We start from the raw sequence: 23,727 nt of genomic DNA, 5'->3' as shown, positions 1-23,727 counted from the left end.
TCGTCGTCGGTCGGTTGGATCCTTGCGTTGGTATTGTGGTGCATGTCAGTACAGTATGCGCCGTCACGTAACGCTGCGATCGTCATCGGTCGGGTCCTTGCGCCGGTATTGTGGCGCATGTCAGTACAGTACAGTATGCGCCGTCACACTACGCTGCGATCGTCGTCGGTCGGTTGGATCCTTGCTTCGGTATTGTGGCGCATGTCAGTACGCGCTGTCACGCTACGTTGCGATCGTCGTCGGTCGGTTGGATCCTTGCACCGGTATTGTGGCGAATGTCAGTACAGTATGCGCCGTCACGCTACGCTGCGATCGACGTCGGTCGGTTGGATCCTTGCGCCGGTATTGTGGCGCATGTCAGTACAGTATGCGCCGTCACGCTACGCTGCGATCGTCGTCGGTCGGTTGGATCATTGCGCTGGTATTGTGGCGCATGTCAGTACAGTATGCGCCGTCACGATACGCTGCGATCGTCGTCGGTCGGTTGGATCCTTGCGCCGGTATTGTGGCGCATGTCAGTACAGTATGCGCCGTCACGCTGTGATCGTCGTCGGTCGGTTGGATCCTTGCGCCGGTATTGTGGCGCATGTCAGTACAGTATGCGCCGTCACGCTACGCTGCGATCGTCGGTCGGTTGGATCCTTGCGCCGGTATTGTGGCACATGTCAGTACAGTATGCGCCGTCACGCTACGCTGCGATCGTCGTCGGTCGGGTCCTTGCGCCGGTATTGTGGCGCATGTCAGTACAGTATGTGCCGTCACGATACGCTGCGATCGTCGTCTGTCGGGTCCTTGCGCCGGTATTGTGGCGCATGTCAGTACAGTATGCGCCGTCACGCTACGCTGCGATCGTCGTCGGTCGGTTGGATCCTTGCGCCGGTATTGTGGCGCATTTCAGTACAGTATGCGCCATCACTTTACGCTGCGATCGTCGTCGGTCGGGTCCTTGCGCCGGTATTGTGGCGCATGTCAGTACACTATGCGCTGTCACGCTACGCTGCATGTCAGTACAGTATGCGCCGTCACGCTACGCTGCGAATGTCGTCGGTCGAGTCTTTGCGCCGGTATTTTGCCGCATATTAGTACAGTATGCGCCGTCGGTCGGGTCCTTGCGCCGGTATTGTGGCGCATGTCGGTACAGTATTTGCCGTCACGCTACGCTGCGATCGTCATCGGTCGGGTCCTTGCGCCGGTATTGTGGCGCATGTCAGTATAGTATGCGCCGTCACGCTACGCTGCGATCGTCGTCGGTCGGTTGGATCCTTGCGCCGGTATTGTGGCACATGTCAGTACAGTATGCGCCGTCACGCTACGCTGCGATCGTCGTCGGTCGGGTCCTTGCGCCGGTATTGTGGCGCATGTCAGTACAGTATGTGCCGTCACGATACGCTGCGATCGTCGTCGGTCGGGTCCTTGCGCCGGTATTGTGGCGCATGGCAGTACAGTATGCGCCGTCACGCTACGCTGCGATCGTCATCGGTCGGGTCCTTGCGCCGGTATTGTGGCGCATGTCAGTACAGTATGCGCCGTCACACTACGCTGCGATCGTCGTCGGTCGGTTGGATCCTTGCGCCGGTATTGTGGCGCATGTCAGTAGAGTATGCGCCGTCACGATACGCTGCGATCGTCGTCGGTCGGGTCCTTGCGCCGGTATTGTGGCGCATGTCAGTACGCGCTGTCACGCTACGCTGCGATCGTCGTCGGTCGGTTGGATCCTTGCACCGGTATTGTGGCGAATGTCAGTACAGTATGCGCCGTCACGCTACGCTGCGATCGACGTCGGTCGGTTGGATCCTTGCGCCGGTATTGTGGCGCATGTCAGTACAGTATGCGCTGTCACGCTGTGATCGTCGTCGGTCGGTTGGATCCTTGCGCCGGTATTGTGGCGCATGTCAGTACAGTATGTGCCGTCACGCTACGCTGCGATCGTCGTCGGTCGGGTCCTTGCGCCGGTATTGTGGCGCATGTCTGTACAGTATGCGCCGTCACGCTACGCTGCGATCGTCGTCGGTCGGTTGGATCCTTGCGTTGGTATTGTGGTGCATGTCAGTACAGTATGCGCCGTCACGCTACGCTGCGATCGTCGTCGGTCGGTTGGATCCTTGCGTTGTTATTGTGGTGCATGTCAGTACAGTATGCGCCGTCACGTAACGCTGCGATCGTCATCGGTCGGGTCCTTGCGCCGGTATTGTGGCGCATGTCAGTACAGTACAGTATGCGCCGTCACACTACGCTGCGATCGTCGTCGGTCGGTTGGATCCTTGCTTCGGTATTGTGGCGCATGTCAGTACGCGCTGTCACGCTACGTTGCGATCGTCGTCGGTCGGTTGGATCCTTGCACCGGTATTGTGGCGAATGTCAGTATAGTATGCGCCGTCACGCTACGCTGCGATCGACGTCGGTCGGTTGGATCATTGCGCTGGTATTGTGGCGCATGTCAGTACAGTATGCGCCGTCACGATACGCTGCGATCGTCGTCGGTCGGTTGGATCCTTGCGCCGGTATTGTGGCGCATGTCAGTACAGTATGCGCCGTCACGCTGTGATCGTCGTCGGTCGGTTGGATCCTTGCGCCGGTATTGTGGCGCATGTCAGTACAGTATGCGCCGTCACGCTACGCTGCGATCGTCGGTCGGTTGGATCCTTGCGCCGGTATTGTGGCACATGTCAGTACAGTATGCGCCGTCACGCTACGCTGCGATCGTCGTCGGTCGGGTCCTTGCGCCGGTATTGTGGCGCATGTCAGTACAGTATGTGCCGTCACGATACGCTGCGATCGTCGTCTGTCGGGTCCTTGCGCCGGTATTGTGGCGCATGTCAGTACAGTATGCGCCGTCACGCTACGCTGCGATCGTCGTCGGTCGGTTGGATCCTTGCGCCGGTATTGTGGCGCATTTCAGTACAGTATGCGCCATCACTTTAAGCTGCGATCGTCGTCGGTCGGGTCCTTGCGCCGGTATTGTGGCGCATGTCAGTACACTATGCGCTGTCACGCTACGCTGCATGTCAGTACAGTATGCGCCGTCACGCTACGCTGCGAATGTCGTCGGTCGAGTCTTTGCGCCGGTATTTTGCCGCATATTAGTACAGTATGCGCCGTCGGTCGGGTCCTTGCGCCGGTATTGTGGCGCATGTCGGTACAGTATTTGCCGTCACGCTACGCTGCGATCGTCATCGGTCGGGTCCTTGCGCCGGTATTGTGGCGCATGTCAGTATAGTATGCGCCGTCACGCTACGCTGCGATCGTCGTCGGTCGGTTGGATCCTTGCGCCGGTATTGTGGCACATGTCAGTACAGTATGCGCCGTCACGCTACGCTGCGATCGTCGTCGGTCGGGTCCTTGCGCCGGTATTGTGGCGCATGTCAGTACAGTATGTGCCGTCACGATACGCTGCGATCGTCGTCGGTCGGGTCCTTGCGCCGGTATTGTGGCGCATGGCAGTACAGTATGCGCCGTCACGCTACGCTGCGATCGTCATCGGTCGGGTCCTTGCGCCGGTATTGTGGCGCATGTCAGTACAGTATGCGCCGTCACACTACGCTGCGATCGTCGTCGGTCGGTTGGATCCTTGCGCCGGTATTGTGGCGCATGTCAGTAGAGTATGCGCCGTCACGATACGCTGCGATCGTCGTCGGTCGGGTCCTTGCGCCGGTATTGTGGCGCATGTCAGTACGCGCTGTCACGCTACGCTGCGATCGTCGTCGGTCGGTTGGATCCTTGCACCGGTATTGTGGCGAATGTCAGTACAGTATGCGCCGTCACGCTACGCTGCGATCGACGTCGGTCGGTTGGATCCTTGCGCCGGTATTGTGGCGCATGTCAGTACAGTATGCGCTGTCACGCTGTGATCGTCGTCGGTCGGTTGGATCCTTGCGCCGGTATTGTGGCGCATGTCAGTACAGTATGTGCCGTCACGCTACGCTGCGATCGTCGTCGGTCGGGTCCTTGCGCCGGTATTGTGGCGCATGTCTGTACAGTATGCGCCGTCACGCTACGCTGCGATCGTCGTCGGTCGGTTGGATCCTTGCGTTGGTATTGTGGTGCATGTCAGTACAGTATGCGCCGTCACGTAACGCTGCGATCGTCATCGGTCGGGTCCTTGCGCCGGTATTGTGGCGCATGTCAGTACAGTACAGTATGCGCCGTCACACTACGCTGCGATCGTCGTCGGTCGGTTGGATCCTTGCTTCGGTATTGTGGCGCATGTCAGTACGCGCTGTCACGCTACGTTGCGATCGTCGTCGGTCGGTTGGATCCTTGCACCGGTATTGTGGCGAATGTCAGTACAGTATGCGCCGTCACACTACGCTGCGATCGTCGTCGGTCGGTTGGATCCTTGCGCCGGTATTGTGGCGCATGTCAGTACGCGCTGTCACGCTACGTTGCGATCGTCGTCGGTCGGTTGGATCCTTGCACCGGTATTGTGGCGAATGTCAGTACAGTATGCGCCGTCACGCTACGCTGCGATCGTCGTCGGTCGGTTGGATCCTTGCGCCGGTATTGTGGCGCATGTCAGTACGCGCTGTCACGCTACGTTGCGATCGTCGTCGGTCGGTTGGATCCTTGCACCGGTATTGTGGCGAATGTCAGTACAGTATGCGCCGTCACGCTACGCTGCGAATGTCGTCGGTCGAGTCTTTGCGCCGGTATTTTGCCGCATATTAGTACAGTATGCGCCGTCGGTCGGGTCCTTGCGCCGGTATTGTGGCGCATGTCGGTACAGTATTTGCCGTCACGCTACGCTGCGATCGTCATCGGTCGGGTCCTTGCGCCGGTATTGTGGCGCATGTCAGTATAGTATGCGCCGTCACGCTACGCTGCGATCGTCGTCGGTCGGTTGGATCCTTGCGCCGGTATTGTGGCACATGTCAGTACAGTATGCGCCGTCACGCTACGCTGCGATCGTCGTCGGTCGGGTCCTTGCGCCGGTATTGTGGCGCATGTCAGTACAGTATGTGCCGTCACGATACGCTGCGATCGTCGTCGGTCGGGTCCTTGCGCCGGTATTGTGGCGCATGGCAGTACAGTATGCGCCGTCACGCTACGCTGCGATCGTCATCGGTCGGGTCCTTGCGCCGGTATTGTGGCGCATGTCAGTACAGTATGCGCCGTCACACTACGCTGCGATCGTCGTCGGTCGGTTGGATCCTTGCGCCGGTATTGTGGCGCATGTCAGTAGAGTATGCGCCGTCACGATACGCTGCGATCGTCGTCGGTCGGGTCCTTGCGCCGGTATTGTGGCGCATGTCAGTACGCGCTGTCACGCTACGCTGCGATCGTCGTCGGTCGGTTGGATCCTTGCACCGGTATTGTGGCGAATGTCAGTACAGTATGCGCCGTCACGCTACGCTGCGATCGACGTCGGTCGGTTGGATCCTTGCGCCGGTATTGTGGCGCATGTCAGTACAGTATGCGCTGTCACGCTGTGATCGTCGTCGGTCGGTTGGATCCTTGCGCCGGTATTGTGGCGCATGTCAGTACAGTATGTGCCGTCACGCTACGCTGCGATCGTCGTCGGTCGGGTCCTTGCGCCGGTATTGTGGCGCATGTCTGTACAGTATGCGCCGTCACGCTACGCTGCGATCGTCGTCGGTCGGTTGGATCCTTGCGTTGGTATTGTGGTGCATGTCAGTACAGTATGCGCCGTCACGTAACGCTGCGATCGTCATCGGTCGGGTCCTTGCGCCGGTATTGTGGCGCATGTCAGTACAGTACAGTATGCGCCGTCACACTACGCTGCGATCGTCGTCGGTCGGTTGGATCCTTGCTTCGGTATTGTGGCGCATGTCAGTACGCGCTGTCACGCTACGTTGCGATCGTCGTCGGTCGGTTGGATCCTTGCACCGGTATTGTGGCGAATGTCAGTACAGTATGCGCCGTCACACTACGCTGCGATCGTCGTCGGTCGGTTGGATCCTTGCGCCGGTATTGTGGCGCATGTCAGTACGCGCTGTCACGCTACGTTGCGATCGTCGTCGGTCGGTTGGATCCTTGCACCGGTATTGTGGCGAATGTCAGTACAGTATGCGCCGTCACGCTACGCTGCGATCGTCGTCGGTCGGTTGGATCATTGCGCTGGTATTGTGGCGCATGTCAGTACAGTATGCGCCGTCACGATACGCTGCGATCGTCGTCGGTCGGGTCCTTGCGCCGGTATTGTGGCGCATGTAAGTACAGTATGTGCCGTCACGATACGCTGCGATCGTCGTCGGTCGGGTCCTTGCGCCGGTATTGTGGCGCATGGCAGTACAGTATGCGCCGTCACGCTACGCTGCGATCGGCATCGGTCGGGTCCTTGCGCCGGTATTGTGGCGCATGTCAGTACAGTATGCGCCGTCACACTACGCTGCGATCGTCGTCGGTCGGTTGGATCCTTGCGCCGGTATTGTGGCGCATGTCAGTACAGTATGCGCCGTCACGATACGCTGCGATCGTCGTCGGTCGGGTCCTTGCGCCGGTATTGTGGCGCATGTCAGTACGCGCTGTCACGCTACGCTGCGATCGTCGTCGGTCGGTTGGATCCTTGCACCGGTATTGTGGCGAATGTCAGTACAGTATGCGCCGTCACGCTACGCTGCGATCGACGTCGGTCGGTTGGATCCTTGCGCCGGTATTGTGGCGCATGTCAGTACAGTATGCGCCGTCACGCTGTGATCGTCGTCGGTCGGTTGGATCCTTGCGCCGGCATTGTGGCGCATGTCAGTACAGTATGTGCCGTCACGCTACGCTGCGATCGTCATCGGTCGGGTCCTTGCGCCGGTATTGTGGCGCATGTCTGTACAGTATGCGCCGTCACGCTACGCTGCGATCGTCGTCGGTCGGTTGGATCCTTGCGTTGGTATTGTGGTGCATGTCAGTACAGTATGCGCCGTCACGTAACGCTGCGATCGTCATCGGTCGGGTCCTTGCGCCGGTATTGTGGCGCATGTCAGTACAGTACAGTATGCGCCGTCACACTACGCTGCGATCGTCGTCGGTCGGTTGGATCCTTGCTTCGGTATTGTGGCGCATGTCAGTACGCGCTGTCACGCTACGTTGCGATCGTCGTCGGTCGGTTGGATCCTTGCACCGGTATTGTGGCGAATGTCAGTACAGTATGCGCCGTCACGCTACGCTGCGATCGACGTCGGTCGGTTGGATCCTTGCGCCGGTATTGTGGCGCATGTCAGTACAGTATGCGCCGTCACGCTACGCTGCGATCGTCGTCGGTCGGTTGGATCATTGCGCTGGTATTGTGGCGCATGTCAGTACAGTAAGCGCCGTCACGATACGCTGCGATCGTCGTCGGTCGGGTCCTTGCGCCGGTATTGTGGCGCATGTCAGTACGCGCTGTCACGCTACGCTGCGATCGTCGTCGGTCGGTTGGATCCTTGCGCCGGTATTGTGGCGAATGTCAGTACAGTATGCGCCGTCACGCTACGCTGCGATCGACGTCGTTCGGTTGGATCCTTGCGCCGGTATTGTGGCGCATGTCAGTACAGTATGCGCCGTCACGCTACGCTGCGATCGTCGTCGGTCGGTTGGATCCTTGCGCCGGTATTGTGGCGCATGTCAGTACAGTATGCGCCGTCACGCTACGCTGCGATCGTCGTCGGTCGGTTGGATCCTTGCGACGGTATTGTGGCGCATGTCAGTACAGTATGCGCCGTCACGCTACGCTGCGATCGTCGTCGGTCGGGTCGTTGCGCCGGTATTGTGGCGCATGTCAGTACAGTATGCGCTGTCACGCTACGCTGCATGTCAGTACAGTATGCGCCGTCACGCTACGCTGCGATCGTTGTCGGTCGGGTCCTTGCGCCGGTATTGTGCCGCATGTTAGTACAGTATGCGCCGTCACGCTACGCTGCGATCGTCGTCGGTCGGGTCCTTGCGCCGGTATTGTGGCGCATGTCAGTACAGTATGCGCTGTCACGCTACGCTGCATGTCAGTACAGTATGCGCCGTCACGCTACGCTGCGATCGTTGTCGGTCGGGTCCTTGCGCCGGTATTGTGCCGCATGTTAGTACAGTATGCGCCGTCACGCTACGCTGCGATCGTCGTCGGTCGGGTCCTTGCGCCGGCATTGTGGCGCATGTCAATACAGTATGCGCCGTCACGCTGCGATCGTCGTCGGTCGGTTGGATCCTTGCGCCGGTATTGTGGCGCATGTCAGTACAGTATGCGCTGTCACGCTACGCTGCATGTCAGTACAGTATGCGCCGTCACGCTGCGATCGTCGTCGGTCGGGTCCTTGCACCGGTATTGTGGCGCCTGTCAGTACAGTATGCGCCGTCACGCTACGCTGCGATCGTTGTCGGTCGGGTTCTTGCGCTTGTATTGTCGCGCATATCAGTACAGTATGTGCCGTCACACTGCGATCGTTCGGGTCCTTGCTGCGGTATTGCCTCGCATATCAGTACAGTATGTGCCTTCACGCTGCGATCGGTCGGGTGATTGCTGCGGTATTGTCGCACATATCAGTACAGTATGTGCCGTCACGCTGCGATCGGTCGGGTACTTGCTGCTATTACAAACTCTCTTCTGTTTGTAATTTATGTAATATCTGCTTGCTTATGTTTGTAACATACAGTAAGTTTCTTGTTGTCCCGTCAGTTTGTTTTGTCCCCCCCCCCTCCCCCCACCCTGATTGATGGGGGGGGGGTCCCCACTCTCGGCCTGCACCTTGTCGTGGTGAGTGGGCTTTAAACCAAGACAGGCCATTTAACCCATTAAAACCGGGAAAGTTTCTGTCTGTCTGTCTCTGTCTGTGTGGTATGTATAAAGTGTTTCAGAAAAGTTTTAGTTTTCAGAACATTGGTTCTCAAAAATAGCAGATATACAAGCTTGCACACATTTTTTAAAGATTTGGGGGGGGGAAAGTGTTTGAATGATTTTTTATAATTTTGAGCTTTTTAACATCTGAGGGGGGGGTCCCTGGCACAACATTTTCAGATGGGAGGGGGGGTCAGTGGCCAAATATATATTAATTTGGGATTCATTTTGGGCCTCAGGTCTTGCACCAATATACAGTACAAGATGGAGTTGGTCTGCTGTGGCATGCGGGCAAAAGCCGAGTGCCGTAGTGTACATAACCTTTTTCATATTATGGGGCCAGGCTCTACAGAGCAAGGCTCCGTTTTATTATTGGCATTATTCTGTTTCTTCTGCCGTTTTTGCCAGTTCTGGCTTAACCGTGCATATGCTTTTTACGAAACTCGGCCATATGGTAGAGGGTCATGAAAAACTATCAAGAAATAATTCTCACAATCTTTCGTCAAAAGGTGGCGCTATAGCACTCAATTGAAAATGCCAACTTTGAACAGGTACAACTCATGCCCTGTTCGACATACAGCCATGAAACTTCGATACACACATGCGTCTCTTCATGCCGATAACTTTTGTGGTCTGACTTTTGACCTCTGACCTTTAGATCTCCCACGATTTTGAATTATATGAAAAATATTCATTGGCTCATAACTTCTGCATTTTATCACTTATGGAAAATCCGCCGCTATCGTTTTGTCGGCAAAGGTCATAAGTTCATGTGTAAAATGTTTCGTGCAGATTAGAGATAGGTTTTAACTATTGCAGTTTTATGAAAATTATTCATCTGCCCCTAACACATACATGCAAGACTCACATTTCTTTGAAACTTTGCAGTAATGTAGAGGGTCATTCCAAATATCACTGAAACCAATCTTACTCCAATTGGCCAAAGGGGGGCGCTATAGATTGTTTTTGAAAATGCTAACTTTAAACAGGCATAAGTCATGCCTCGTTTGGCCGAAAGTCGTGAAACTGGCTTCCACTTGTGCCTTGACTCATGAGGAACACATCTATCACTTTGACCAGTAAGCTCCGCCCTTAGATTGTCCTCAATTCTGAGCAGTTTGAAAAACTTAAACTCAGGATTTTTCAGCTATTTGCATGAAACTGTATTATCTGTTTGAGCTCCTTTTTCACCGGTTAAGGTCCGTTGGTCCAATGGCTTCTCGCCAAAGCTACTGCCTTACAACCGCAAGGTCGCCAGTTCAAACATCACTTCAGGCAGACTTCATTTAAAGTGAATTGCAAACAGCATGACGTTATCAATGAATACATGTACAATTGTTAAAGATGAGATGAAATGCTTATTTGAGATTATGTTTTTTCAATGTATGACATACTTCATTGTGAAAATAGCCGATCTACAATCTCGCAACGTTTTGTGAGCTTGTAGACGAATACTTTCACTAGTATCTGTTCCGAGGAGACTTACAATTTCTCCATCGGTAGATGGTTAGGGAACCAGTGATCTAGAGTAGTTAGCAAAACATAGGCTTGGTTCATCAGGGTCGGAAAGAGTTATATATATCAACAGACGCTGACAGGGTTACCATATGTCTAGCTCAATGAGAAGAAAGGCAGCCTTTGAGTCTGGAGGTCACCGGTTCGATCCCCGTCCCAGATGATGTGTTGAGGTGATCATGATTTGGCATTCGTAGGCTTACGCGTAGTATTTCTTGAGGTTAAGGGTAGGCATAGTTTTACTGAGGTTAGGGTTAGTGAGGGTTTAAAATGCTCATTTGTTAATTGCATGGTCTTCTTTCTCTCAAGTTAAGTCGTCTATGTTTTTATGGCTTATTGTGCATATTACTTATCATTGCTTCTTTCTTTCTTCTCTCTGCAATCGCTGGCCCCGTATTATCGCTGCTTGCAGCTATATTTTGTACTTCTACTTCTACTCCATTACATCCCAGAGGCAAATGCCGTAGGCTACTTTTACTCCAAAACTTAAGTTACTAGTTACTTTGTAGATTTTGATTATTATTACAAAACACACTAACCACTTCAGCCCTATATATTTCGGCCATTTGAAAATGGCAGATCTACAAGCTCACAATGCATCATTGTGAGCTTGTAGATCGTCTATTTTCAAAATATTTTTTTTAACACATTTTGAACAATGAGTCATTTTACTTTTGGTACTTCAAGTATATTTTGATGCCGATATTTTTGTACTTTTGAGGTACGGGACACTTTTAATACGGGACTTCTACTTGTAACAGAATATATCTACATTGCAGTATTGATACTTGTACAGTATTGATACTTTTACTTGAGTAAAACATGTGCGTATTTCTTCTTCCATCACTGGTCATATCCAATGAATGACTTCATAGCTCAACTGAGGATAGAACTTTACTTGACTGCGCCATATTGTGCTGTCCAAGAGAAGGTGGTTAAGATGTATTTATTTTATGACTGACCCTGCATACTTCTCACATCAGTATGTTTAACGAAAAAGATGACTATCTTTCTAATCTGTGCAATAAAAACAGTCCTAGTTCCTACAGGACCGCTCCAATCAGGTAGGATTTCAGATAAGTGAACTTTTCCTCCTTACACAGCGCATCATTTGAATGAATAGCAGTGTCATATTGACTCCAGAATTCTTGCCACTGGCTTATTTCTCCATGAAACTTCAATTTTGAAGTGAATTGGTAACCTGGCATGTGGATAATTATTAATCTAATAATGAATCGCATAGATGTAGTGCAGCAACATCTCCAACAGAGGGCACTGCTTTCAAGCAAAAGCTTGTTTTCTCTTATGTATGAGGTTTATACAATGAATTTTCTTTTGCATGTGTGATCCAGTGACCGTACACATATTAGACAGCAATTTAGTTTTGAGTAAATTCTGTTTGCGAGTCCAGCGCATAGAAAACCTGCTAAATGGCACTCACAGCAGTGTTCATTGTAAAACACAACACTCACAATTTAATAACATTAATTTGCCAGTCTGTTTGACTAATTCATGCTCATGTAATGCCAGCACTCCAAGATGGCAGTCTACATTGAGTACAAAACTATGTTGCACTTTTAGCGAACAATAATTTTAATGCTTTTTAATTTGTCATTTCAGAGAGCTGCTCCGGAAGCATGCCACAAAGGCTGGGGTGAGAGCGTGATCATCGGGGGGCTGAAGTAGGGCAGATCTCCACAAGACCTTTCCAGCTTTCCACAGGCAGAGTGTGAAAGGGCACAGTATGTGGATGTAAGCAACATGTTTAAAAAATAACAGGGCTTGGACAAATTTTATTTCATTTTTTTCAATATTTTTCTCCTCATGCCTCGGTCAATTTAATTATTAATTATTTTGATTATCCAAGAGAAGTCCACGATACACCTTATTTGGTCATGGCTAACCGACATGTTTTGGCAGGAGGCTTTGTGATGTGTGTATAGTTCTGCTTGCTTTGCTTTTTAACTTGACCCAGACAAACCTCACTGAGCCTCAGGTGCATTGGTAGGAGTGAGCAGAGGATTTGGAGAACATTGTTCCAATATACTAAGCCCAATATAGACTGATGCTGCTTTCATTAATGGTTAGAGGTGGGAAGTAGGATTGCTTTGTTACTTACCTCCGTGTTTGAGTTACTAAAATGGGTAAAACATGGACAGTCGCGGTCGCGTGTGGCTTTGTAGCTCATGAGCTCCAAAAACAATGTTTCATTGTATTGGTATAACCGGCCAACGTTACTGTATTGGTATGCAGATTGCTCTAATACCATACCATAAGTTAAATTTACAAAGGGGCATCTAGGTGGGACTAGGGTTTTGGCGTACGCTCCAAGGAACACCATTGGCCCCATTTGCTGGTGGGAAGCCGGGCAAGGAGGGTGATACTATATGTACCATATTCCTTGTTACTGCAATGTGATTCCATTCCATTTGTCATGTTACATACACTTATGTTATCTTGATGTAATTTGGCAATTTCTCTGGATTATGTTCAGCCAGTACTTCTCCAGGTAACAGGAGTGTCTCTGTCACACACCCAAGATTTGGCTAATGACTCAATTCTCCAACCATCTTGTGATACCCTGTTTCCCAGGCTGGAAGAGTGTGGAGAGTGTCCCCAAACTGGTGGAAGCTTACATGAAGAAAGAACTGAAAGCAGTGCCGGAGTTCTGAAGTTCTTGATTCCCTGCTATCTATCACATCCGGCCTTAAAGCAATCTTCCTTTACAGAACACTTCATCTTGTGCACTTATACTTGTATTTTTACTTGACATACTGTATCTCCTTATTAGAATGCAGGTATTCACAGCAGAATCTCTGTGGTGTGAAATGTTCTGTGTGGTCAGTCAAAGTTTTTCAAATTACATTGATCACTTGATCATCTAATAGATCGTTATATGAAAAGTTCAGCCATGGCATTTGCATAGCCAAGTTGTAGAACTTAATATTGCGCACTTTTACCACATGTGTCCTTATTATAAATGAAGTCTTCACAGCAGAATGTTTGGCATATAATGTTCTCCATGTGGTTATTAAATGTCTTTCAAATGGCATTGTTGTTGTTCAGCTTGACATTTTCCAAAACAATTCAAAGACTTTCAAAAGTTAATAATGGTGAAAATAGCAGGAGCATTAGTGAGGACCAATTATATGAAGACGGGTTGAAAATGGGTGAAGTCGTCCTTTAAGTGGTTAATTATTGTACTTTTTCCCTTCCTAGAAATGTAGTGATGTCAAAAGTACAATATTTGTCTTTGAAATGTAGTGGAGTGAAAGTCAAAGTCAGAAGTATCCAAAAATACAAATACTCAAGTAAAGTACAGACACTCAAATGTACTTAAGTACAGTATTGAAGTAAAAACTTCATTACTGTCCACCACTGGAATCAGAAGGTGTTCATTCAAGTTCAGCCATGGCATACATAACGATCAACTTAAGACTACAGATCAAAAACATGTATTGTATGTAACACAGGAAATTGCTGATGGTACATTTCAGTATAGATAAATATTACAGAAAAATGAGAAGCCCTTAGGCTTACTTCAGGCGCATTTGTGCGGAAACAAGGATATGGTTAAACCATATGCATGGTGATTTGGTACGAGTGTGCCTGAAGTAAGCCTAAGGGCTTCTCCTTTTTCTATACTGTAGTATACACATGACTTCTGAGCACCTTGCATTCAGTTCTCTACTAAACAGTTGAGCTCCTTGTATCTTTTATTTTTGCTCCTATAGCTAAATATTAGGTGGGAGATATACACTCAACTACTCAGACATATTGCTGTATTACAATGTATCATTTTGCTGAAACTTATTGTCATGACTGCTCAAGAGCTCTGACAAGAGAGAGATGCACACAAAACAGCCAGCAATAGAAAAGGTGTTTCAAAAACTTCACAAAGAAAAAATACAAGTTTGAGTGTGAAATGTAGTCTAGTCCACGGGTCTTCAACGTTTTCAGCCCAAGGACCCCCTAGCTGAGAGAGAGATGAAGCAGGGACCCCCTCTATATTGTATAAAATTGTGTTTCAGATTCAACTTTGTTTTTTTGACGTTCACTGTTCTTTTTTCCCCTCTACACCTATACCTCTTTGCCAAAAATAGCCGATCTACAAGCTCACAACGCCTCGCAGCGCGAGGTGTTGTGAGCTTGTAGATCTGCAATTTTTTTGGCTAAAGTTCTCCTCAGAAAAGGGATGCTAGGGTTCAAGTGGTAAAGGTAAAAAAAAAATCACATCACACAAAGATTTGGCGGACCCCCTGTAGTAACTCTGAGGACCCCCTAGGGGTCCCGGACCCCCCTGTTGAAGAACCCTGTCTAGTCAGTGGTGTGTGAGTACATGTGTGGACACAGTAGTATGTGAAGCATAAATTACATATTAATCCAAACTGTACTGTATGTTTATTAGGATATTCGAAAATAGCTTAAACTTATTGAACTTATTGAAAATATTGACTTTCAAACTGGCATCCCTATTTTGTGCATGTCAAGAATGAAATGTATGCAAAGGGTTTTAAAAAATAGAAACCTGACTATTTCAGTGTTGATTTTCCCCAATACAGAGTCAAATTCTATACCAAATATATTTTCCAAAATTATTTAATGCTTTTATTTTTTTTGAAAAGCATTTAAAAAAAATCCCAAATCACTGATCTTTTCAAACCCTCATCATGTAAACACTAGAAGCAGGTGGTTCTGTCCCCAGTGCATCAGCAGCGTTGCCATGTCCGCTTATTATAAGCGCCTTTGGGCTTGTTTTTCTGTAAAGTCGCTTGTAAATATTATTTGGACTTGTTTCCTAATGTTGTGTGGTGCTTCTCCAGTGGTTCTCAAACATGTTCATGTCAAGGACCCCCAAATTAATGTATTTGTCCACAGACCCCCATATCTGAAAATATTTTGTGCCAGGGACCGCTCATACAAGAATTGTGTTGTTAAAATGTTTTTAAAATATTCCAAAATTACCTCTCTTTTTTTTCTCTCGAGATATTTTTTTCTTTTTTTTGACAATAGCAGATCTACAAGCTTGTAGATCGGCTATTTTCTAATAGCCGTTAGCCTAGTCGTTTTCTTTTGAGCTTGTTTTTATAGACCTGGTTGCTTATTTCTCTCGCAGAATCTGGCAACACTGGCAATCAGGTATTTTAACAACCACATGGACGTCCAAACGTGTGACTTCCTTTTCTTCAAGATGGCGACCGCTGTGGTACGTGTTGCTTTATTAGGCCTCCTATATCAAGATATTTTCTCCACGTTGTTGACCTAATCACATGTTTGCATTGACGGTGTGGTGGTTTAATTGTCCAGCCATGGTAGCATGTAATATCAAGTTTTCACAGAATGTTTTCACTTTAGAAGACTCACTGTCTATTCCACTGGTTCCCAAACGTTTTAGCTCAAGACAACCATGGTTCACATGACGCTCATCTGTCACATATCTGTGAAAATAGCAGATCTACAACGTTGTGAGCTTGTAGATCGTCTATTTCCACTACTTCTTAAACATTTGTTTTCTAATTTATGGGATTTCTTTGCATTTTTGTGGATTTGTTTTGTAAATATTTTTGAAATTAAAACAAATGGGTCCCGACCCAGTGTTTGAGAAACAGTGGTCTATTCAATGTGTTAGATGTGTCATTGTCCCATCGAAATGAGCTTGGTTTATACTGTACTTTACTGCTGGTGAAATGTGTAGTAAGGATTAATGATTGGGGAACAGCTGCAATTGCGTTTAATCCTAGTTTTTTTGTTTGTATAGTTAACCACTTTAACCCCATATGGGTAACTGCAGTTCCTCAGGGCTCAATATTAGTGTCTTTTCTGTTATTGTGGGTAAAGCTTTAGCTGAAAATAGCTGATCGACAAGCTCACAATGCCGCATTGTGAGCTTGTCGATCTGGGGTTTAAGTGGGTAGCTTATTTCTGTTAACTGTTAAGAGTATACTACTACACTTTTTAAAAAAAAGATATACTGTCTGCATCAATTGATATTCAGTCAGTACAGTACTGGTGTTATTGCATGTTTAATGTTAGTCTATGGCAGGGGTCTTCAACGTTTTCAGGCCAAGGACCCCCTAGCTGAGAGAGGGATGAAGCAGGGACCCCCTCTATATTGTATAAAATTGTGTTTCAGATTATACTTTTTTTGTTTACTTGGTCTTCTCTTTTTTTCCCTCTACACTTATATACCTCTTTGCCAAAAATAGCCGATCTACAAGCTCACTGCGAGGCGTTGTGAGCTTGTAGATCTGCTATTTTTGGCTAAAGTTCTCCTCAGAAAAGGGATGCTAGGGTTCAAGTGGGTAAGGTAAAAAGAAGAATCACATCACACAAAGATTTGGCGGACCCCCTGTAGTAACTCTGAGGACCCCCTGTTGAAGACCCCTGGTCTATGGAATACAATTTGTCCAATGTCTTCTTGGAATGTCAAGAAAAATGAAATAGTCAGCAGTAATGCAAAGCAGTGGTTCTCAATGTGGGGTCTCAAAGGACTGGCAGGGGACCTTGAGGGGGTTCCAGAGGGACCCCAGCAAAATGACTTAATCTTTTCAGATGGGGTTCCGCGGCCAAATTTAATAAAGGGAAGTATGAATTTTTGAGAATCACTGACTGATGTAGCATACAGTATAGGCTTCTAGACGGTGAGCTAAACATGAGAAAACATGGCCCTTTTACAGTAGTAGTACATTTATGGGTGAAATGCAGGGTGTACTGCATTGGCTCCATGCACCAAATATTATCCTACCTAAAATACTGTAATACCTACTGTAGAAGTCTGTTTTGGACGCAACCGCGCTTTTCCCACCTGATCTTAGTAACGTATGTGTTACGCCCCCTTCTGTGATGCATGCGGAACTGCTTCGCCAGTAGTCACTGTGTCACATTCCAGGAGGATGGCACTGGCCGGCTTTCCTCCGTGGCACTGCCTGGGGTGGGGGCGATAATTTATGATTCCGTCCCATCGGTACATAACTTGAACGGTGAGTCAGCTCTAGTGGTCTAGTGGTCGGCATGGCGACTCGCTCTTGTTGCTCAAATCCACTAGAGACGGCGTGCTTCCGTTGTGTAACGTCTTTTTTGCCTAACTACTGCTGTAGTCCGTTCTCACCAAGTGGGCTGAGTGGTCTACCAGGGGTTGACAAAAGTTATGCCTAAACCTAATAATTTGTGACGCGTATTGGATGATAAATAAACATTGCTATGAGAGGGATTTGATCCCGAGGTGCTGGGATTGGAAGACTAATGTTAAACGTTGACGCCACGGTGCCAACTGGTATTGCAGGGGTTTTGGGAGTGACTTGGCACTGTCTGCCCATCTGAGACTTGTTAGATGACACATGAATTATGGTGGTCAAAACATTGATCTTAGTGTAAATTCTACATCTTGTTCACAGGATGGGAATACTAACTAATAATTCATATTTCCTTATTCTTTTTTGTCTTTCCATTTCCTCAGGTGTCAGCTTTAATTCCGGTTGAGAAAGAAAAACGTGATAGAGCAGCTCACATGATTGTGAGCCCGGAGTACATCAAACATCCATTGCAGAACAGGTATGGCCACAGGTGTACATGCTGTGTCTAAAATCCCTTGAATATCGTGGGGCAACAGATCAAGTTGTTTGACATCAATGGTTGCTGTCTAACTGAATTTCAGGTGGGCTCTTTGGTTTTTCAAGAATGACAAAAGCAAAACCTGGCAAGCCAATCTGCGTCTGATCTCCAAGTTTGACTCAGTGGAAGACTTTTGGGCGTAAGTGTGTATGTGTGTGTATATCTAAAAAAAAAACTGTTGGGAAACTTCACTTCGGTCAATTATCTCTCCCCTGTATATTGTATTTTATATCATTATCGTTGATTAGTCCCCTTTCCAACGAGATATAACTTTTAAGGATCGTGGAATGAGCAACACAGCCTAAAATGCCCAAATCCCCCAATATTCTTCTGTTGGTAATCACTCCCGTTTTTTTTTTTTTAAACATCTGTTTATTGCAGTTTTTTCCACTCACATAGGTATTTTCAAATATCGACAACAGGATTTGCACAGATAAAAGAAATATAAGACAAAATATAAATGAAATTAGGAATACAAAAACAACATGAAACAAAACAGAGGCATACAAAACATAACAACAACATACACAACTTAACTAAACTAAATGACATACAAACAACATGAGGCTGATGATAGTACACATCCAGAGGGCAAAACGAACAGCATCACGATCTAGTATAATATAAAGGCATACAACAGATACTACCCCGGGGGCAACACGACACTATATTCACTCAAGTCATCTCATCGAGCAGCCCAATAATAGGTGCCCAGATCACTCCCGTTTTGAGCGACCTGCCAGCACACACCTGCTGGCAGGAGGTATGCCAGTCATACAGTAGGTGTGTGACTGGCACCTGAGCATGGGTCCTGCAACTTTGTTGAGTTTGTGTGTGGCTCCAAGCAGCAACTCTGCCCCCATGGAACGTTTATTGGGGCTTTAGATCATATCTGTCATGTTATATAAATTAAATGACATTATAAGAAGGTGACATAAATGCTTAGAAAGTGACTAGCAAAACTGAATGAAAATGTTGTAATTATTAGTAACATATTAGTAAATTATAATGTTTTGACAAAATATCCCTAAAACAAACTACAGTAGATATTAAATGTCACATTAACTGGTCATTGCCTCTGGATTTGTTCTTAACCTGTTGCGAAAAAGCCTGGAATAACCTTAATCAGTCTTGATTTTGTTGTTGAAGCACTCGCCCATAGCTGCATAAAGTCCAAATCAAATCAGTACGCTACAGTGAAATGTTCAGGCTTGTTTATTGGAGATTATTTTATGTATGTGCAGCCAGAAACTAAGTTGAGCTTGCAGATGTTTGTGTCATTGTTGAATAGAAGACACAAAGGAGAGTGGAGTAAGTGCTGTAATTTAGTTTGCTTTAAAAAGTGTGTTCAGTCACTCTCCTACACAGGCTGTAGCTGTCATAAAAATGCTTTGTTAAATTAATTAACTTCTGTTCACTCCTAGATTGTATAATCACATTCAGCTGTCAAGTAATTTGATGTCTGGCTGTGACTACTCACTGTTTAAGGTAAGAGAACTTGGCTTGCAATCTTTGTCTTGACTATGTAATGAGTCACATTTTTCATGCTGGGGTATGTTAAATCCTTATCTTTCCAGAAATTGCTATGAATACAGCTTGGCACTACTGCCAGGGTGCATGTATCCAATTATGGTACTCTACGGTGCTTTAAAAAAGCGTATCTATCAACTCCATGTGATGGCAGGAGTCTGTTAAGATCTTAAGTAAAGAATGCTCTCAGCTGGTCAACCTGCCCAAATAGCCAGAGCACTTTGCTGCACAACCCTACATGGTCAATTATTTATTACATAAGCAGTAAGTAAGCGTTCGCTGTGCGATGACGGGTCAGCTTAAAACAAGATTTTGTTTGGTTTTATGTTGGAAGGTGGTTAAGAGCCATGTGATTTTTATTTTTTCCCCCTGTTTTTTTCCTTGTGGAGGTTATGCTTTTTTCTGCGTTATCACGTCTCCACTGGCCAGAGTTTAGCTGTACTTTTGCAAGTCTGGCTGAATGCCTGTGTCTCCACTGTCTTAAGCACCTTGCCAAACCTGGAAGGAGCATAGCTTAGCCAGCCACATTTCATAACGGAGCCCAAACTGGCTGCTAGCTCTGACATCTATTTAACACTTATTGATTCTGAATGGCACAGTCCCTGTCTTGAGGGGAAAGTTTTGCTGCTAGAGATGGGGCTGCAGTTTTCTATACGTCCCCTGACCTTTGGCTAACTGAGATAGATGGATACTGTAGGTACATATTCAATACATCTGTCCCTTGGGGAAACCTGAGGTTTGACCATTCATCTTTTTGGTGCAGGATGGGATCGAGCCAATGTGGGAGGATGAGAGGAACAGACGAGGAGGACGCTGGTTGATCACACTTTCCAAGCAGCAGCGCAAGGCTGACCTGGACCGCTTCTGGTTGGAGACGGTCTGTAATTTATTTTCACTTCTTTCAGCTTTCCATCTTTCCCACCCAAAATTAGCCACTGACCACCACTTTTTTGCCCATTGCCCGGCCATTATTAATGACTGCCAGCAAATCTTATTTGGCCATAATTATATTTCCATGCATTTTCATAATAAACACTGACAAGTGATGAACCAACTCGACAGTGAATTAATAGAGAAGGAATGAAGAATTATAACTTAAGATGAAATGTCCAATTGTAAAAACCTATTGCCTCAAAACAAACGCCTTTTATATACAGTAGTTGTACATTCACTAGCGTATTAATCCGTAAATGCCAGAACAGTTGTTAACTTGGTGGAAATGTCAACTGTTGTTCCTGCAGCTCCTATGTCTTGTTGGTGAAGCCTTTGACGACCACAGTGATGACGTGTGTGGTGGTGTCATTAACATCCGATCCAAAGGAGATAAAATAGCAATATGGACAACAGACTATGAGAACAAAGAGGCCATCACACACATAGGGTGAGTTTAAGAGAGTCCGTTTAGTTAATCACATCCATCCATCCATCCATACATATTCAACCACTTATCCGGAATCGGGTCGCGGGGGTAACTGTTCCAACAGGGATTTCCAGACTGCCCTTTCCAGGGCAACATTAGCAACTTCCTCCTGGGGGATCCCAAGGCGTTCCAAGGCCAGTGTGTGTGGAGATATAATCCCCCCCATCTGGTCCTTGGTCTGCCACGAGGTCGTCTCCCAGTATGTTATGTTATGTTTTATTTATTTGATATGGACATCACAGTTACATTGGACAAAACCAGATGCATTGTTTACAGTGTATATAGCACGAGTGCTAATTTTCAACACCTGTCCACAGGAAGCTTTTCTAAAATACAGTAATACCAATCTAAAACCCAATCAAGTACAAAAAGGAATAATATATATATATCTATCTGTACATGTATATACATATATACATACATACACATGCACACATACACTAATAATTAACATCATCAAAATCAATATTTAGACCCAATACATCAACCAAACAAAAGAAGACATAATCATTCAGATAACCAGTCAGCAACTATACGTGTGAGCACATTTGATTTGATTTCAGCCATAATTTGAGTTCTCTGTTAAACACATTACCATCCGACTCTAGTTTTAGAACCGTAGGCAAAGAGTTCCAGAGGTTTACCCCCTTTACTGAGAAGGCAGACTGCCCGAAGGTGTTTTTGCTTTTAGGTACAATACAATCACCATGAGTAGATGCACGTGTGGTTGCTCTACCAGAGCTCTGACGCCTATCAACCAGTCCAGAAAACGGAGGTGAAACATGATTATGTAAACATTTAAAAACCAATTTGATATTACAAAAAGCCACAAAATTTTCAAAGGTAAAAAGGTTGTGTTTTCTTAAAATACCACAATGGTGCCATCTCATCGGTTTCTGATCCATGACTTTTATAGCCTGTTTGTATATTGATGTTATTGGTTTCAAGACAGTTTGAGAAGATTGTGACCATGATGTAATGCAGTATGACAGGTGTGAAAAAATCATAGCATGCATGTACAGCTGTGCAGTTTTACATGATAAATCCCTTCTAATATGACGAAAACAGTTTAAGTTCGGTTTAACCTTCTTGCATATATGCTTTACCTGTCTGTCAAATTTTAAATGTTTATCCAAAATAATTCCCAAATATTTTATTTCACTCGTTTCAGTAATAATTTCATTTTGGATTTGTACCTCAAAGGCATCTGTAACAGGCCTGTTACGTATTGAGATGCACATTGAGACCTGCAGCGAGGACCTCCCCCTAGGGAGACGCTCGGGAGGTATCCGTACTAGATGCCCGAACCACCTTATCACAATACATTTTTATTGCACTGAAAATCATCTGCCGGGGAAATAAAAAGGTGACCAAACGGATAGAATAGAATACTTGCGCTACTAACTCTAATCTTTCTCATTGCTTAAGTTCAGTGATAGATTTAACTCTGAATGATTAATGCATAAAGAAAATATAGTGAGATGTGTTGGTTGGTTTAGGCACGTTTATTAAAATGAGCTTTCGGTTGTATTGAAATTATTATTTTAATTGATACCTGTACAGCTGTGTTTCTCAAACTTTTTCATGCCATGGACCCCCAAACTGATATGTACAGTATTTGGCCACGGACCCCCATCTGAAAATGTTTAGTGCCAGGGACCCCAGAATGGAAGATTTGTGTTAAATGAAAGTTAAACACGTTCAAGGTTTTTCAAAAATAGCAGATGTACAAGCTCACAACAAAGTGACGCGCTGTGACCTTGTATATCTGCCATTTTTGAATAGCCAACGTATAAAATATGGATAAAGTGGTTGAGATTATTGTGATGCTGTATTAACATTTTGCGGACCCCGGACCCCACTTTGAGAACCACTGCTGTACAGTGTGGTGATTTCAGTGTGTGAAAGTTCAATATTGAAAAAGATCAAGACATTTTTTATCTTAAAATTTCGACGTGATGGAAACTACTTTGAAAATGGGTCTCAGATTGGAAAACGGGCCTACCCTTTTCACATGCAATACCTTGCGTTTCCCATTCATTTTTCCTTATGCGTGTACTCTTCTCAGGCGTGTCTATAAAGAGAGACTGGGTGTTCCACCTAGGGTGATCATCGGATACCAGTCACATGCAGATACAGCTACCAAGAGCAGTTCAAGCAGCAAGAATAAGTTTGTCGCCTGAGGAGATGCAGTTCACCAAGATTAAGTTTGATGATTGAAGAGGGTGTCATTTTCTACCTACTTCTGTTTACACTATTCCCAGTAGCTTTTCAAATTTATATAAATGAAAGCGACACCCAAAAAAGCCTTTAAAAGCTGAGATTTTGCATGGCCTTATTTATTTATTTAAGGGGGTACATTGATGCTAATTCTTTGTCAATGGCGTTGGAGCATTTGTTTTTGTCTTAGTTTACTGTTTAAAGGGGAAGATCACTCATTTTCAACATTGAACTATGTCTTTAATACACCTTAGAGCTGTTGCGTGGAAATAAGAAACCCCCCCCCTCTATGTTGCCTAGAAAAGGATAATTGATTGAGGTCATAGCATACATGGGCAACATAGAGGGGGGGGGGACTTTATTCTTATTTCCACACAACAGCTCTGAGGTGTATTAAAGACATAGTTCAATGTTGAAAATGAGTGGTCTTCTCCTTTAAGGTTTAAGTTTCACTGAGAATGTTCTGAGGCTTATGTATTTTCTTTAACTGCATGGAGCACATTGTACTTATTGTCCTTAAATATCTTTAAATGTTCTGCTCTTTTGACAAAAGTTTAAATTAAAAAGAGGAAAAAGATTTTACTTTCGTTTTTTTTGCATTGGTATAGCCTGTGGCATATTTTTACTTGTACCTTTACCTAATTGTACTGTTTATGTACTCAAAGTCTGAGTAACTTAA

General features: G+C 46.6%; 1 protein-coding gene across 1 annotated transcript; it reads left to right on the top strand.

Annotated features, from left to right (window-relative positions):
- Positions 1-15,422: 15,422 nt before the first annotated feature.
- LOC311034010 (eukaryotic translation initiation factor 4E-1A-like) lies at positions 15,423-23,029 on the top strand (the record flags this gene model as incomplete). Its single annotated transcript, XM_084041749.1, has 7 exons — positions 15,423-15,473; positions 17,724-17,818; positions 17,922-18,017; positions 19,303-19,366; positions 20,172-20,285; positions 20,650-20,789; positions 22,897-23,029. 7 exons carry the CDS (start codon positions 15,423-15,425, stop codon positions 23,009-23,011), a joined length of 675 nt encoding a protein of 224 aa, XP_083897875.1. The 3' UTR covers positions 23,012-23,029.
- Positions 23,030-23,727: the final 698 nt, after the last annotated feature.

The sequence above is a fragment of the Gymnoscopelus microlampas genome, assembly GCF_963454915.1.
Source record: "Gymnoscopelus microlampas genome assembly, chromosome: 18".
Lineage (NCBI taxonomy): Eukaryota > Metazoa > Chordata > Actinopteri > Myctophiformes > Myctophidae > Gymnoscopelus > Gymnoscopelus microlampas.
Note: the sequence above shows the minus strand (reverse complement) of the source record. Positions and strands in the feature narration are given on the sequence as shown.